We start from the raw sequence: 12,161 nt of genomic DNA, 5'->3' as shown, positions 1-12,161 counted from the left end.
AATTGATCTAAATATTATGGACCCCATCTTGATAATATACTTTTATAATCATTTACCTCAATTGCAGCTGATTGCTATTTTCAAGGAAATCCATATTTTCCTCCTAGACTTTAATACTAGACACCAAGGAAAAAACCCTATATTTATCTGGGGAGGCGATTTTAATTTGACTCTTTGCCCCGACAATGAAAATAATATTTGTGGACTTATAGACGAAAATGATTTAAATATTACTCATTTTACCCACTCTCAATGTGGGGCCTGTTTAAATGAGTCAATTCTGAGCCTTCAAATAACTTTAGCAAATGAACTGGTCTCTCCTGCAGTCCCTTTGAAACCAACTTTTCATGGAAATCGTGCATCTACTTGTATTGACTTCATACTCCTAACAAGTACCGCTTCCTCTCTTATTGTAAATTTTCAAACACATAACTCTGTATTTAGTGATCATTTTCCATTTTCAGTCTCCCTTTCCCTTCCCATGACAAGAGAAAGGAATAAACAGAGTGATCTTCACAGGGTGGAAGCTATGAGAATGGTTAGGTCAAATGGTTACACCTTGAAGTGGGCAAAAGTAGACCCAGTAAAGATCACAGAAAGGGTTGTCAAGGACTCCCTGACAAAAAAAAACATCTGTCTAGTAGACAATTCTTCTTCAATGGAAGTTATTGACTACTTTTTACTAGTAACCAATTCCATCCAAAAAGCTTCAACCTCTAATATTAAAGGAGTAAAAAACAATCAGGTAGACTGGTTTAATTCCACCTGCACTAAAGCCTATTCAAATTTGATAAAAAGCATTAAACGTTCCAGTCAGGGACAGAAAAGAGATTGCTCATCTTAGAAAAATCTATAATAAAGCCATAAGGGTAAGAAAATTAGAACTAAAAGAGGAATTATTGGCAGAGCTACACAAAAGCTGCCGCCTAAATGACAGTGCTGCTTTTTGGCAAGTGAAAAGTTCTCCTTTTCTGTCAGAATCTAGAGACATAAACAAGATAGAGTTCACAATAGACGAATCGTCTCGGATCGCCCACTTTTCAAACATATTTGGGACAGTAGAAAACCCTAATATAGATCAGCGCTTTCGAGGGTCGAATTTGGCTAGAGTTACCCCCTTATTCACTTCACTTGCACTGGACTTCACCTTAAATGAAGTCGAGAATGCATTAACAGCCAGCAAAGGAGGAAAGGCCCCGGGCCCTGATGGGGTCCCAGTGGATATCTATAAATTCAATCTAGATCTCTGGGCCCCAATTTTGTTAAGGGTATTAAATGCAACCTGCAAAATTGGCCTTTTAGACTCATGGTCCAAATCCATCCTTATTCCGGTATTCAAGAAGGGAGATCGTTCTAATCCAACTCGCTACCGTCCAATTTCCCTACTGGATTCATTCGGAAAAATGGTGGGCCGCATTATCTTAGAACAACTTCAGTCTTGGTCCAAAGAAAAAAAGATCATATCCGATATCCAGTACGGTTTCAGGGAAGGCATGGGCACAGTTGAGCAGGTACTAAATCTGTCCCTAATTAAGGGTAAATATGTGGATGCAAAAGGTGGGAGTCTTCAATTGGCCTACGTAGATCTTACAGCAGCGTTCGATTGCGTGGGCCATTCAAAGTTTTGGACCATCCTAATTGCACTGGGAGTGGATGAACTGTTAGTAAAATTCCTTCAGAAAATGTACTCAAATGCCACAGCTAGAGTGAGATTTGGCATCGGGGGAGAACTGACTGAATCGTTTAGAGTGGAGCGGGGTGTCAGACAGGGTTGTGTTCTGGCCCCCTTCCTTTTTATTTTGTACATCAATGGCTTAGACTTAGCTATGCTGGAAGGGGCAAAGGACCTACCCTTAATTCAGCATCATCCGATCCCTGCTCTCCTCTATGTGGACGATGCACTGATTATAGCCCGCACTCCCATCGAACTTCAGCGAACTCTTTCCTGTTACAACTTATTTATGTCAAATCCTGATCTAAAAATTAACATAAAAAAACATTTATTATGAACTGTGGTTATAAACGAGGTAAAGTGAGGACAAATTATATCAATGATTCTAGCGTAGAGTATACCCACATACCCATACCTGGGAGTATTAATAGATCACAAAGGCACCTGGAAAAAAGCCATTAAGGCTAGAAAACTACAGTTCTTAAAATCCACTATGGCTCTGGCTAAGTTCACACAGAGACTAGGAAAAAGAGCGCCCGAGGAACTGATTCGAGTATAGCAGGCTAAATGTATCAGTACTGCCGTCTACAAGGCTGGGGTGTGGGATACGTTCAGGCTTCCTGTATGACATGGGCCTAGAGCAACTTTATCTTAGTCCTCTAGAAATTAGCCTTATCAGTTCAAGTTTAGTTTATTGTGATGATTATTTGAAATCTTACAATATTACACATCTCAGACAAAGACTAAAAAACTGTTTTCTCATATAAAAGCACTAAAAAGTGGCATTTGTAAGTAGTTAAATATCTACAATAGGCATTACATCTAATTTGCTTTTGACTAACATTAAAAACTTTACAAAGACAGCATTTAAAATAATGTCGTTCGAGTTCATGCAATTGATCAAGGCCTGTCTACATGTCCTTATGCCACGGACTTTGAAGGGAAACTTTAGTAACAATTTCCTCTCCTGTAAAAGCGTAGGGCAGATACAGAGAAGATGAAGCATATCTTCCTCACCGTTATTTCACAGTCTGCATTTCTTTTGAGTTTTCGGTCTCTCCCACGGGGGAAGGTGACATAGGCCTGGCATTGTTCCAAATCTGGCTTTAAGGAGGACCTGTTTTTTTTTTCTGTCCACGGAGTTACCAGGTATTGTTGGATTTCCTTCTTTTTATATCCATTAATTATCGTCCATGCGTGTTTTCTTTTGGTGAGGATAGCTTTAACATTTAAGATGGATAGATGGTTTGCAGTTGTATTAATTACTTTCTTGAACAATGACTTGATTATATTGTTTTCCCATATTGGCGTGATCGCAAATTCCTTTATTGCTTCCCTTAGGTAGATCCACGCAGTAGAATTTGTGTCCTTATGTTTTTTCTCTCCATAAGAGTTGCGATATTTCGTTTTGATGGTCATTTTTTATTTGGTTCCATACGTTTATATAGTGGCCTTGCCTTGCATATTGCTGGCTGGTCAGTCCAAACTCCAGCCTTACTTGGGCGGGGGACACATTTGCTGGTAAATGGAATATTGCTCAGTAGGCTCTGGTTATGATCTTGTTCAGGGTTTTGCTATCCTTGCCCATTATCACTTCACTGTCATATGTTATGGTCGTTAGGAGTTTTGCAGCAATTACATTCAGCAAGGGACCATATGTTAGGCTGGGAAGTGACTTTTGGACAATTCTAAATGCTGCAGTTAGTGAGTTCGCTTTTCTTTGAATCTCATTTTTTTGCAGTTGATAGCTACCCTTCGCATCAAATAGCACACCCAGGTATTTATAAACCTCTACTTGCTCCAGCTCCGTTGTATCCATAATCCATTTACTTTTGTAACTTCTCTTGCTGTTTTTGGTCACTACCATAATCTTTGTTTTAGTCTCGTTTATGACCCTCCCGTTCTCTTTCGAGTATGTTTGAGTCCTCCTGATTAGACGCTGCAGTCCCACTTTAGTATGGCTCAATAGTATGACGTCATCTGCATACATCAAATTCGTAAGGCGCTTATCAGCTAATTTCGGGGGATGCGCATTCTCGTCGTCCAATATTCCCGTTAGGTCCGCAAGAAACAAATTAAAAAATAGGGGGGCTAAAACACAGCCTTGTTTCAGGTCTTCTTTTGCTGGAATCTCCTTTGATAGCGTTCGTCCATCCCCCATCCTCACACTTACCCATGTCTCTGTATATAAAAGGCAAATCAGCTTTAGGAGGGGGCGTGGAATATTCATTTTTTTTCAGTTTATTCCACAGAAGGTCTCTTTTGACACAATCAAATGCTGATTTAAAGTCTATAAAACATAGATACAGGGGTTGTTTGACAAGCGCGGAGAATCACACCGCTCGCATTTAGGACCCGGCCGCTTCGGACCCCGCCCGCCCCTGGTCTCTGGTGGTTGGTCGGGCGGACGGCCCAATCGGCGTCCGGCCGACCCATTTCCAGGCCGGCGATATCGCGTGACCTGGGGGTCAGGGGGTGGAGACTCTGGGCCTATTTAGGGTCAACTCCCTGTGACTGGGGTCTCTGTTCCCGCTATCACTCCTGGATACCTGACTGCTCACGCCGGCACCTGGCCATTCTCGTGATCCCGGCTGGCTCTCCGAAACTCTAGAAGCAGAAGGATCGAGCATCGTTTGTGTTGCCAGGTAAGGGGTTGAGTGCCTCGGGGGGCCTCGTGGGCAGCCGTGAGTCACGGTGGGTGCTGGGAGGGGATAGGAGTGTCGCTGCCTTACGGGGCTTACGGCTGTGTGCGGGGGATCCTCGTGGTACGGGCTCCTGCCGGGCAGCGTGAACGGTGCTTAGGTGTGCGGGAGCAGGGAACTCGGGGCGCGTTAGGTGCTATAGCAAGACAGTGCGAAGCGCGATACAGATAGCATGGCGCCAAAAAAGGGAGGACAAAAGCGAAAAGATTCTGAGCCTGAATTGGCACAGATTATGAAATTACTGCTGAAGAAGTTGAGCAAGGAGGCTCCTGATAGCGGGGATGAGAGCGATTCCTCCCGGGGAGCGCAGCCCGGGGTAGTAGAGCGGCCGCGCAGGGGGGGGCCACCGAAGGCCGCTTGTCTGCCATTAAAGAAGAAAGCCAAGGCTCAGCCTAAAAGGAAAGGGGGAGCCAGGCAGGAGAAGAGTAGGCCTAGCCCTGCCAGGGGGAAGCAGGACGAGGGATCAGTAGGTCCCGTACCCACGCCTCCGTTAGATGCAGAGCAGGTTTACCCTTCTGATCCCATCCCGAATGTACCCGCGCCAGTAGACCCAGTGGGTTCAGTTTTATCTGAGATTAGGGAGGCGCTGAAGGCGTTGGCCCCGGGAGGCGCGGTACCAATGGTTACGGTCCCTCCGGCCCCACTCCCACCGCAGCCGGTGGCCGCAGTGGCAGCCGCGGGTGATCCATTAGATAGCTTGCTGGCGTCAGTTTCCACATTAGTGGGCCAATTGTCAGCTCCGGGAAAAGTATCAGAGAGAGTGAGCGCTGGAGCAGCGGCACCATGGGTGCCCCTGCGGGCCACAGAACAGGGCGCATTGCAGGACATTTAGAGGCAGTTGGCGCACTTAGTCGAGTCGCGCAAGGCGTTGCCCAGTGTAGCGATTGGAGCCCATTCCCCCGCGACAGTGATAGCTGTAACATCTACAGGAGGTAAGCCTGGTGACGCTACAGCAAGGAGCAGCGAGGTGGGGGATAGTCAGGGGAACGTGTTGTCTCAGTCAGGGATGTTAGCTACGCATGTGAGTATGGAAATGCGAGAGAAGATTTGGAAGGGTGCCTACGTAGATATATTCTCCCTTATCAGGCCGAAGAGAAGAGAGGAGGATTACAAGGACAGGGAGGGGAAAGAGCACTCCTTCTGAAACCGGAGACCTAGGATTGAGGAGACAATAACAAATTGGTTGTTCGGCTTTCACGTGTATGTGACAGTGTTGTTGGAAAAGAGGCCAGAGTTGGCGATTCCGCTGGTGTTTTATACCAATAAGATCGTGAATGCTCACTCCACTCATGGGGGTTCAGCTTGGCTGACTTATGATAGGGAGTTTCGCTGGGCGAAGGAAGAAAACCCCTCCATTTGTTGGGATCAGGTTGAGGTCAATGCCTGGTTAGAGAGCGTGAGCAATAGGGAACACCCAGCTAGGCAGCCTTTTCGGACTTCCCAGGGAGGGCCGGGCGAGAAGAAAGGTACATGCTGGGCATTCAATGGCAAAGGGTGCACATGGCCCCCCGGGCAGTGCAAGTTTAAGCATGAATGCGCCTACTGTGGTCACCCGTCCCATCCCGAACCCAAGTGCAACAAGAAAACCAAAGAACGGGGGGGTACAGCCCCTAAGGATATCAAGCCTCCCCAAGTCTAAATTGCCTACTCCAGTGGATATTGAGAAGATGGTTTTTTGGTTGAACAGGTACCCAGACAAGGCAGCTGCTAGGATGTTGTCCGCGGGTTTTTTCAGGGGATTTCGGATCCCAGCGTCTCATCTCCCCCCTATTAATCAGTGTAGGAATCAAGTGTCAGCGAGAATCCATTCCTCAGCAATGGCCACAAAGGTAGAAAAAGAGCGGGCCTTAGGCCGAGTAGCAGGCCCTTTCCCGGCTCCTCCCTGGGAGAACTATGTGTGCTATCCTCTGGGAGTAGTGCCCAAGAAGGAGCCGGGACAATTCAGGATGATTCATAACCTATCTGCACCGAAGGGTGCATCAGTGAATGATGCCATCGACCCGGCAGTATGCTCAGTGACGTACTCGTCCTTTGATGCCGCGGTTCAGAAAGTGAGGGAGCTTGGCCGGGGTGCGTTGCTTGCAAAAACAGATATTGAGTCAGCATTCCGCTTGTTACCAGTGCACCCAGAGGATTACCATTTGCTAGGCTTTCAGGTCCAACAGCAGTTTTACTATGACAAATGTATGCCCATGGGTTGTGCGGTCTCCTGCAAGTACTTCGAGACCTTTAGCTCCATGCTGCAATGGGTGTTTTCGCAAAAGTCAGGATGTACAGATGTGGTGCATTACTTGGACGACTTCATGGTGATGGGCCCCACGTCTTCAGAGGCCTGCGCTTTGGCCCTGGGTCAGCTGGTGGCTATGTTGAAGGAATTTGGAGTGCCGCTGGCACCGAGCAAGACGGTCGGCCCTGACACGTGCATGTCCTTCTTGGGCATCGAAATTGACACGGTAGCGGGAGAATGTAGATTGCCAATGGATAAAGTAAGAGCCTTTTCCCTAGCCATTGAGATAGCCTTGGCGTGTCCGAAGGTGACGTTGCATCAGTTGCAAGTTTTGGTGGGTCAGCTAAATTTTGCTTTGCGCATCATTCCCATGGGGCGCCCTTTCTCGAGGTCTATAGCCAGAGCAATGGTTGGTCTTACCCAGAAGCACCATCGGGTTCGATTAAAGGCAGGGGTTAAGGAGGACCTCAAGGTGTGGCGAGACTTCCTGACAGATTTCAACGGGCGGGTAGTTTGGCCCGTGCCGCCGGTGTCCAGTGTTGAACTAGGCCTATACACCGACTCAGCCGGGAGCGTTGGTTTTGTGGCGATCTTGGGCCCTTCCTGGTGCGGGGCGGTCTGTCCAGCAGAGTGGCACTTAGCAGGCTTGACAAAGAATTTAGCTTTCTTAGAGCTTTTTCCCATTTGGGTGGCAGTTACGGTCTGGGCGGAACGCTTCTGGGACAGGGCAGTGACCTTCTGGTCGGATAACATGGCGGTGGTTCAGGTTATCATTCGGCAAGGGGCAACTTGCCCGCATGTGCTGAGGTTGCTGAAGCTGTTGGTGTTGGCATGCTTGAAATTGAATTTGACCTTTAAAGCTGCGCATATACCTGGTGTTGATAACCATGCTGCTGACGCTTTGACTCGTTCCAAGTTGCAGGACTTCCGGAGGTTCCACCCGCAGGCAGAGGAGCGCATGACGACGTTCCCTACGTCACTGTGGAAAATTGGAGCCCCGCTTTAGCGGGGCTGGTAGGTGCCGCTCTGAGTGATTGCACCAAACGTGCCTATCAGTCATTGTTTAATGTGTATAGATCATTTGTGGAGCAGATGGGTAATGCGCGGATTTTTTCTACGGAAACAATGTATGCCTTTTTACAGGTTCTGCGGGATCAGGGCAAAACAGTGTCTTATCCAGGGCCTCCCTGGCAGCGATAGGCTTCTTTGCTAAACTGGCGGGGGAACGGGACCCCGGGCTTCATTCTTGATCAGGAAGGCCTTGGCAGGATGGGCCCGATTAAACGGGCCACGGCGGGACTGTCGTAGGCCTTTGGATCTCCCGACCTTGATTGATATTTTGGGGGTACTGCCTGTTATTTGCCAGTCACCATTCGAGGGATCCATGCTGGGGGCGGCCTTCTGCTTGGCCTTCTACGGGGCCTTTCGCCTGGGTGAGATAGTTGGGGCCTCCAGGGTAGACCATGGGGGAGGATTGCAGTTCAAGGATATCTCCATTTCTCCGGGGGGCCTAGTAGTGCGGTTGGGATGGTCCAAGACAGACCAAACAGGAAAGGGGGTCGCCATCCATCTGCTGCCAGCCCCGAGGATCGCTGCTTGCCCAGTATCCCACATGCAGGCGTACCTGGCCCGACGCCCAGGAGGGGGGGTCGGCTCTTTTCGTCCATGAGAATGGGGATTGCCTGTCCCAATATCAGTTTAAGGCAGTATTTGGGTTGGCTCTGGGGAACCTGGGCCTGGGAGCAGTGGGCTATTCTTCTCATTCCTTTAGGATTGGTGCCGCAACTTTGGCAGCAGGGGCCGGTCTCGCCCCCAACATGGTGAAAAGCGTAGGTCGCTGGACCTCTGACTGCTATAAGCGATATGTACGGCCTGAATTGTTGTAAAACATTTGTGTGCAGTGTCTAACGGCTTCATCTCTCTCCTTTCTGATTAGTATGCCCGCATCCGTGGTATGGGTACTCGGGCACTCTTTCGTGCGTCGCGCGGCGGTGCACTTGCAGCAAAGAGAGGTGGTGAAACCGGCCGAATTAGGCGAGACCGAATTCGTATGGCATGGAGTTGGAGGGATGCGTATCCGACATTTGAGGCGGATCGTCGAGGAGCTCAGGGCACGAGAGCACAAATCGCTGGATTGGATTATCTTGCATTTGGGAGGCAACGACATGGTCGACAGAGGGCGCTTGGCCGTCAAGGAGGCCCAACTAGCAGAGTTTGCATGGCTGGGACATGAGTTCCCATCAACGAAAATAGTCTGGTCTGGCATGATATCACGCAAGGCATGGGGCCCAGGAGTGCGTCCTAGATCTTGAACGTCTCGGTGAGGCGATTGAATGGCGAACTAGCAAGGTTGTGCTCAGTGAAGGGACGCTTGCGCTACCTCCAGCACCGGATGATTTCCGGAGCAATGATGTACCACCAGGATGGGGTACATTTGTCGGATTTTGGAACTGATACTTTTATCCGAGAACTTTGGTCATTTATCCTGAACGCAGGAGGGGAGGGTGTCAGACCTGTGGGCCTTGGCCACCCTTGTGGCGGAGAAGAGACCTGCGATCAGTAACTAGTGGCTAAACAAAATGGATAGGAGCCCGCCTACCGGGCTCCATAGGCCAGCACTGAGGGGGGATATGGCAAGCTCTCCACTGGGAGGAAGTGACCACCGGCTGGGGAGGCTAGGGTGACAGATTTCGAGCCTCCTGGGTGACCCTGGGCAGCCTGGTGGTCGAGAGGTGGGCCCCGGTAATGGCGGACAAGGATCAAAGGGCGGGACCCACCACTCTAAGGGGAGGTGCACGGCTGGCGTAGGGTACCCAGTTGCGAGATGCGAACCAGATGGTGTTCCTCCCTTAGGGTTGGGAAGGTGTTGGAGCATGGTATGCTCATATAAGTAGTTAGGAATGTAACTTGTAAATAAAGATATGCATTTTATTGCTTGTCATGTTTATACAATGTTGTGAATAAACATAGCCTTTTTACCCCACCTGAATCTCCTGGTGATTTCAAATGTGGGGATCTTGCATGTCTAGGGTAGTTGGGCGGCGGGGGAAGATCTGGAGGGTACGGGTCCTATGAGTCTGATTGATTTATCCATTAGTAGTGCAAGAACCATTATGTTTGTTGTTGTTCCTAGGCCTTGAATAAAGCCTGTTTGGTTTAAGGGCAATTTCTTTGTTTCCCTCACCCATTCAGATAGTTTTGTTAGCAAAATTCTTGCAAATAGCTTGGTATCCGTATCTTGGAGAGTAATCAGTCTGTATTTTTCTGCAAGAGCCCAGTCTCCCTTTTTAAAAATTGGAGTTATTAGAGATCCTTGCCATGATTTAGGGATAGTTCCAGTTCTAATGACTTCTGTGATTAGTTTCTCTAATATGGTCACCCATATTTCTGGGTTTTCTTTAAAGAGAGCAAACGGTATCCTATTTGGTCCAGGAGTGCCGTTTTTCTGCTTTTTTATAAGTTTGATTATCTCTTCTATTTCTATAACTATTGGCGTATCGAAATCCTTATCCTTAAGAGGAGATTTATCTTTTTTGCACCCATGTCCCTTTTCTAAGGGTCTTAACTGTGAAGTGTCCTGATTTAAGTGTCTCCTCAGAAAGATCTCTCATTCCTGCTCAGTTAGTGGTGATGATATTACCTGCTTGTTAGGTCTGGCAAGGTTATTGATAATCTTCCAGAAGTCTTTAGAGTTCTTTTGCTTGCTAGCGTGGAATACTTTTGCCCAGGTTGCTTGTTGTCCCTGATTTTTCTCACCCCATATTAGTTTCTTCAGATTTTGATTCAATGACTTTAATTTTCCCAGATTTTCCACTTTTAACCCTGGTTTCTTTAGTTGCCTGACAATCCTGTTTCGTTCTTTCTTCAATAGTATAAGGCAGATTTAAGTGGTTTTCATTATCCCTGGGTGGCTGTCTATATTTTTGTTTCTTCTTAGTATTTATTTTAGTTTGTGATGTGGTCAGCTTCCCCGTGAATAATTCCCATTGCTCTATTACTGTTTTTGCTACCGTGTCCTTAAAGCATACTTCCAAAATCCTTTCCACTTCATCATTCATTATTTCTTTGTTATCCACATTCCAAAACAGTTTTTTGTAGTTTGTTGTGCCAATGTGCCCTTTAGTGGTTTGGTACTCCTTATTTCTATTTAGTCCGATGTTCATTATAATTTTTTGTTGGGCATGATCACTTACGTTAACTTTCTTTAGTTGGTACAAGATAATATTGTGGAACATATGCAACGAGGTCGTGGTGTAATCGATCCTTGAGCATCCGTTATGCCCAAAGTAACTATTTAATGGTGGAATGTCTGTTTTTATTTTACCGTTAAGTATTCGGAGTCCCATTGCATCCATGTCCATTACTAGTTTCTTTCCCCTTCTATTCTCATCGGGATTATTGTGTATCCCTAGATCTTGCTCAGGAATTAGCCATTGGTGGTTTTGGGATTGTAGTAGGTCGACTCTTGTGTGGGATGACATAAGATTTAGATTAAAGTCACCGGTAATCATGAAATCTGCTAGGGGATACTCTATCATTATCTTAATAAGGGCATTGTTCAGGGTTCTACAGGTTTCCTCCCTGCTCTGATTTGTAGGCAAAATGTATACTGTAATCAGATATAGTGTTTTAAGGTTTTGGGTAGGTTTTTTATAGATTAGTTTGACTATCAAGATGTTATTGCTGTCTGCTATCACTTGTAGTGTATTTGAAATAAATATTGCCTGTCCACCACTTGCTCATCCGAACCTTCGCTCTTTTTTTGCGTGCTCATAATAGCCAGCATATCCATGTAGCATAAATGGGTTAATTTCCTAGGTTTCTTGTAATACTATAATATGGGAGTTTCCCGCTATGGAGTCTATCTGAGCATTTAATATCTTAGCTCTTAGTCCATTTATATTCCATGAGCATACTCTTACTATTTCACTGTCATTATTTTTGTCTCCTGTTTGTGATAAGGTACCATATCATTGTTTCTGGTTACTGTGGAGTGCCATAGTTACCAATTTTTCATTTTTTTCTATGTTTCTATTTATGGTGTTTTGTGGTATGGTACATATATTTTTTGTCGGGGACCTACCAAGAGCATTTTATAGAACTGAAATAGTCTGTATGTCTACCTTTTTGTGTTTTGGTGTTGTTTCCTCTCCAATGAATGGAGTGGGGTAAACCTCTGGTAGTTTTTGGTAAGTAATATGCCCCAGGATTTAAATGTTATTTGCTCATTTATAATCTGGTCAGCTATTATTGGCGACATTAATGTTATTAGCGTTGAGGTTTGGTTATTATGTTTTCCCTCCAAAAATTCGACGGAGATGATATTCTCACTATCGATATTGGTCAGTGCCGGTATTGATTTAAATAGTCAAAGTAAATTCCCCCTGTTAAGAATATCTTGCCTACCTCTCGATTAGGAATTAAGGTGTGAATATAATTTTTTCACTATTTATAGGGCTTTCTACAGTAGGGGCATTTTTTCTCTCAGATTGCTTGGGTATATAGATAATTGACTTTTTTCCTTCCCTACTTTTAATTTGTAAATGGTCCCATTCAGATG

General features: G+C 46.2%; 1 protein-coding gene across 1 annotated transcript in view; it reads left to right on the top strand.

The window, feature by feature from the left end:
- The window catches only part of LOC147727801 (uncharacterized), a 37,257-nt gene extending 27,075 nt beyond the window's left edge, over nucleotides 1-10,182 (top strand). The window contains exons 3-4 of the mRNA XM_086963689.1: nucleotides 6,153-7,073; nucleotides 10,159-10,182. Coding sequence (XP_086819815.1) covers nucleotides 6,153-7,073; nucleotides 10,159-10,182 — 945 coding nt within the window. The remainder of the gene's footprint in view (nucleotides 1-6,152; nucleotides 7,074-10,158) is intronic.
- Nucleotides 10,183-12,161: the final 1,979 nt, after the last annotated feature.

Source organism: Lissotriton vulgaris, chromosome 3_1 (assembly GCF_964263255.1).
Source record: "Lissotriton vulgaris chromosome 3_1, aLisVul1.2, whole genome shotgun sequence".
NCBI lineage: Eukaryota > Metazoa > Chordata > Amphibia > Caudata > Salamandridae > Lissotriton > Lissotriton vulgaris.
Note: the sequence above shows the minus strand (reverse complement) of the source record. Positions and strands in the feature narration are given on the sequence as shown.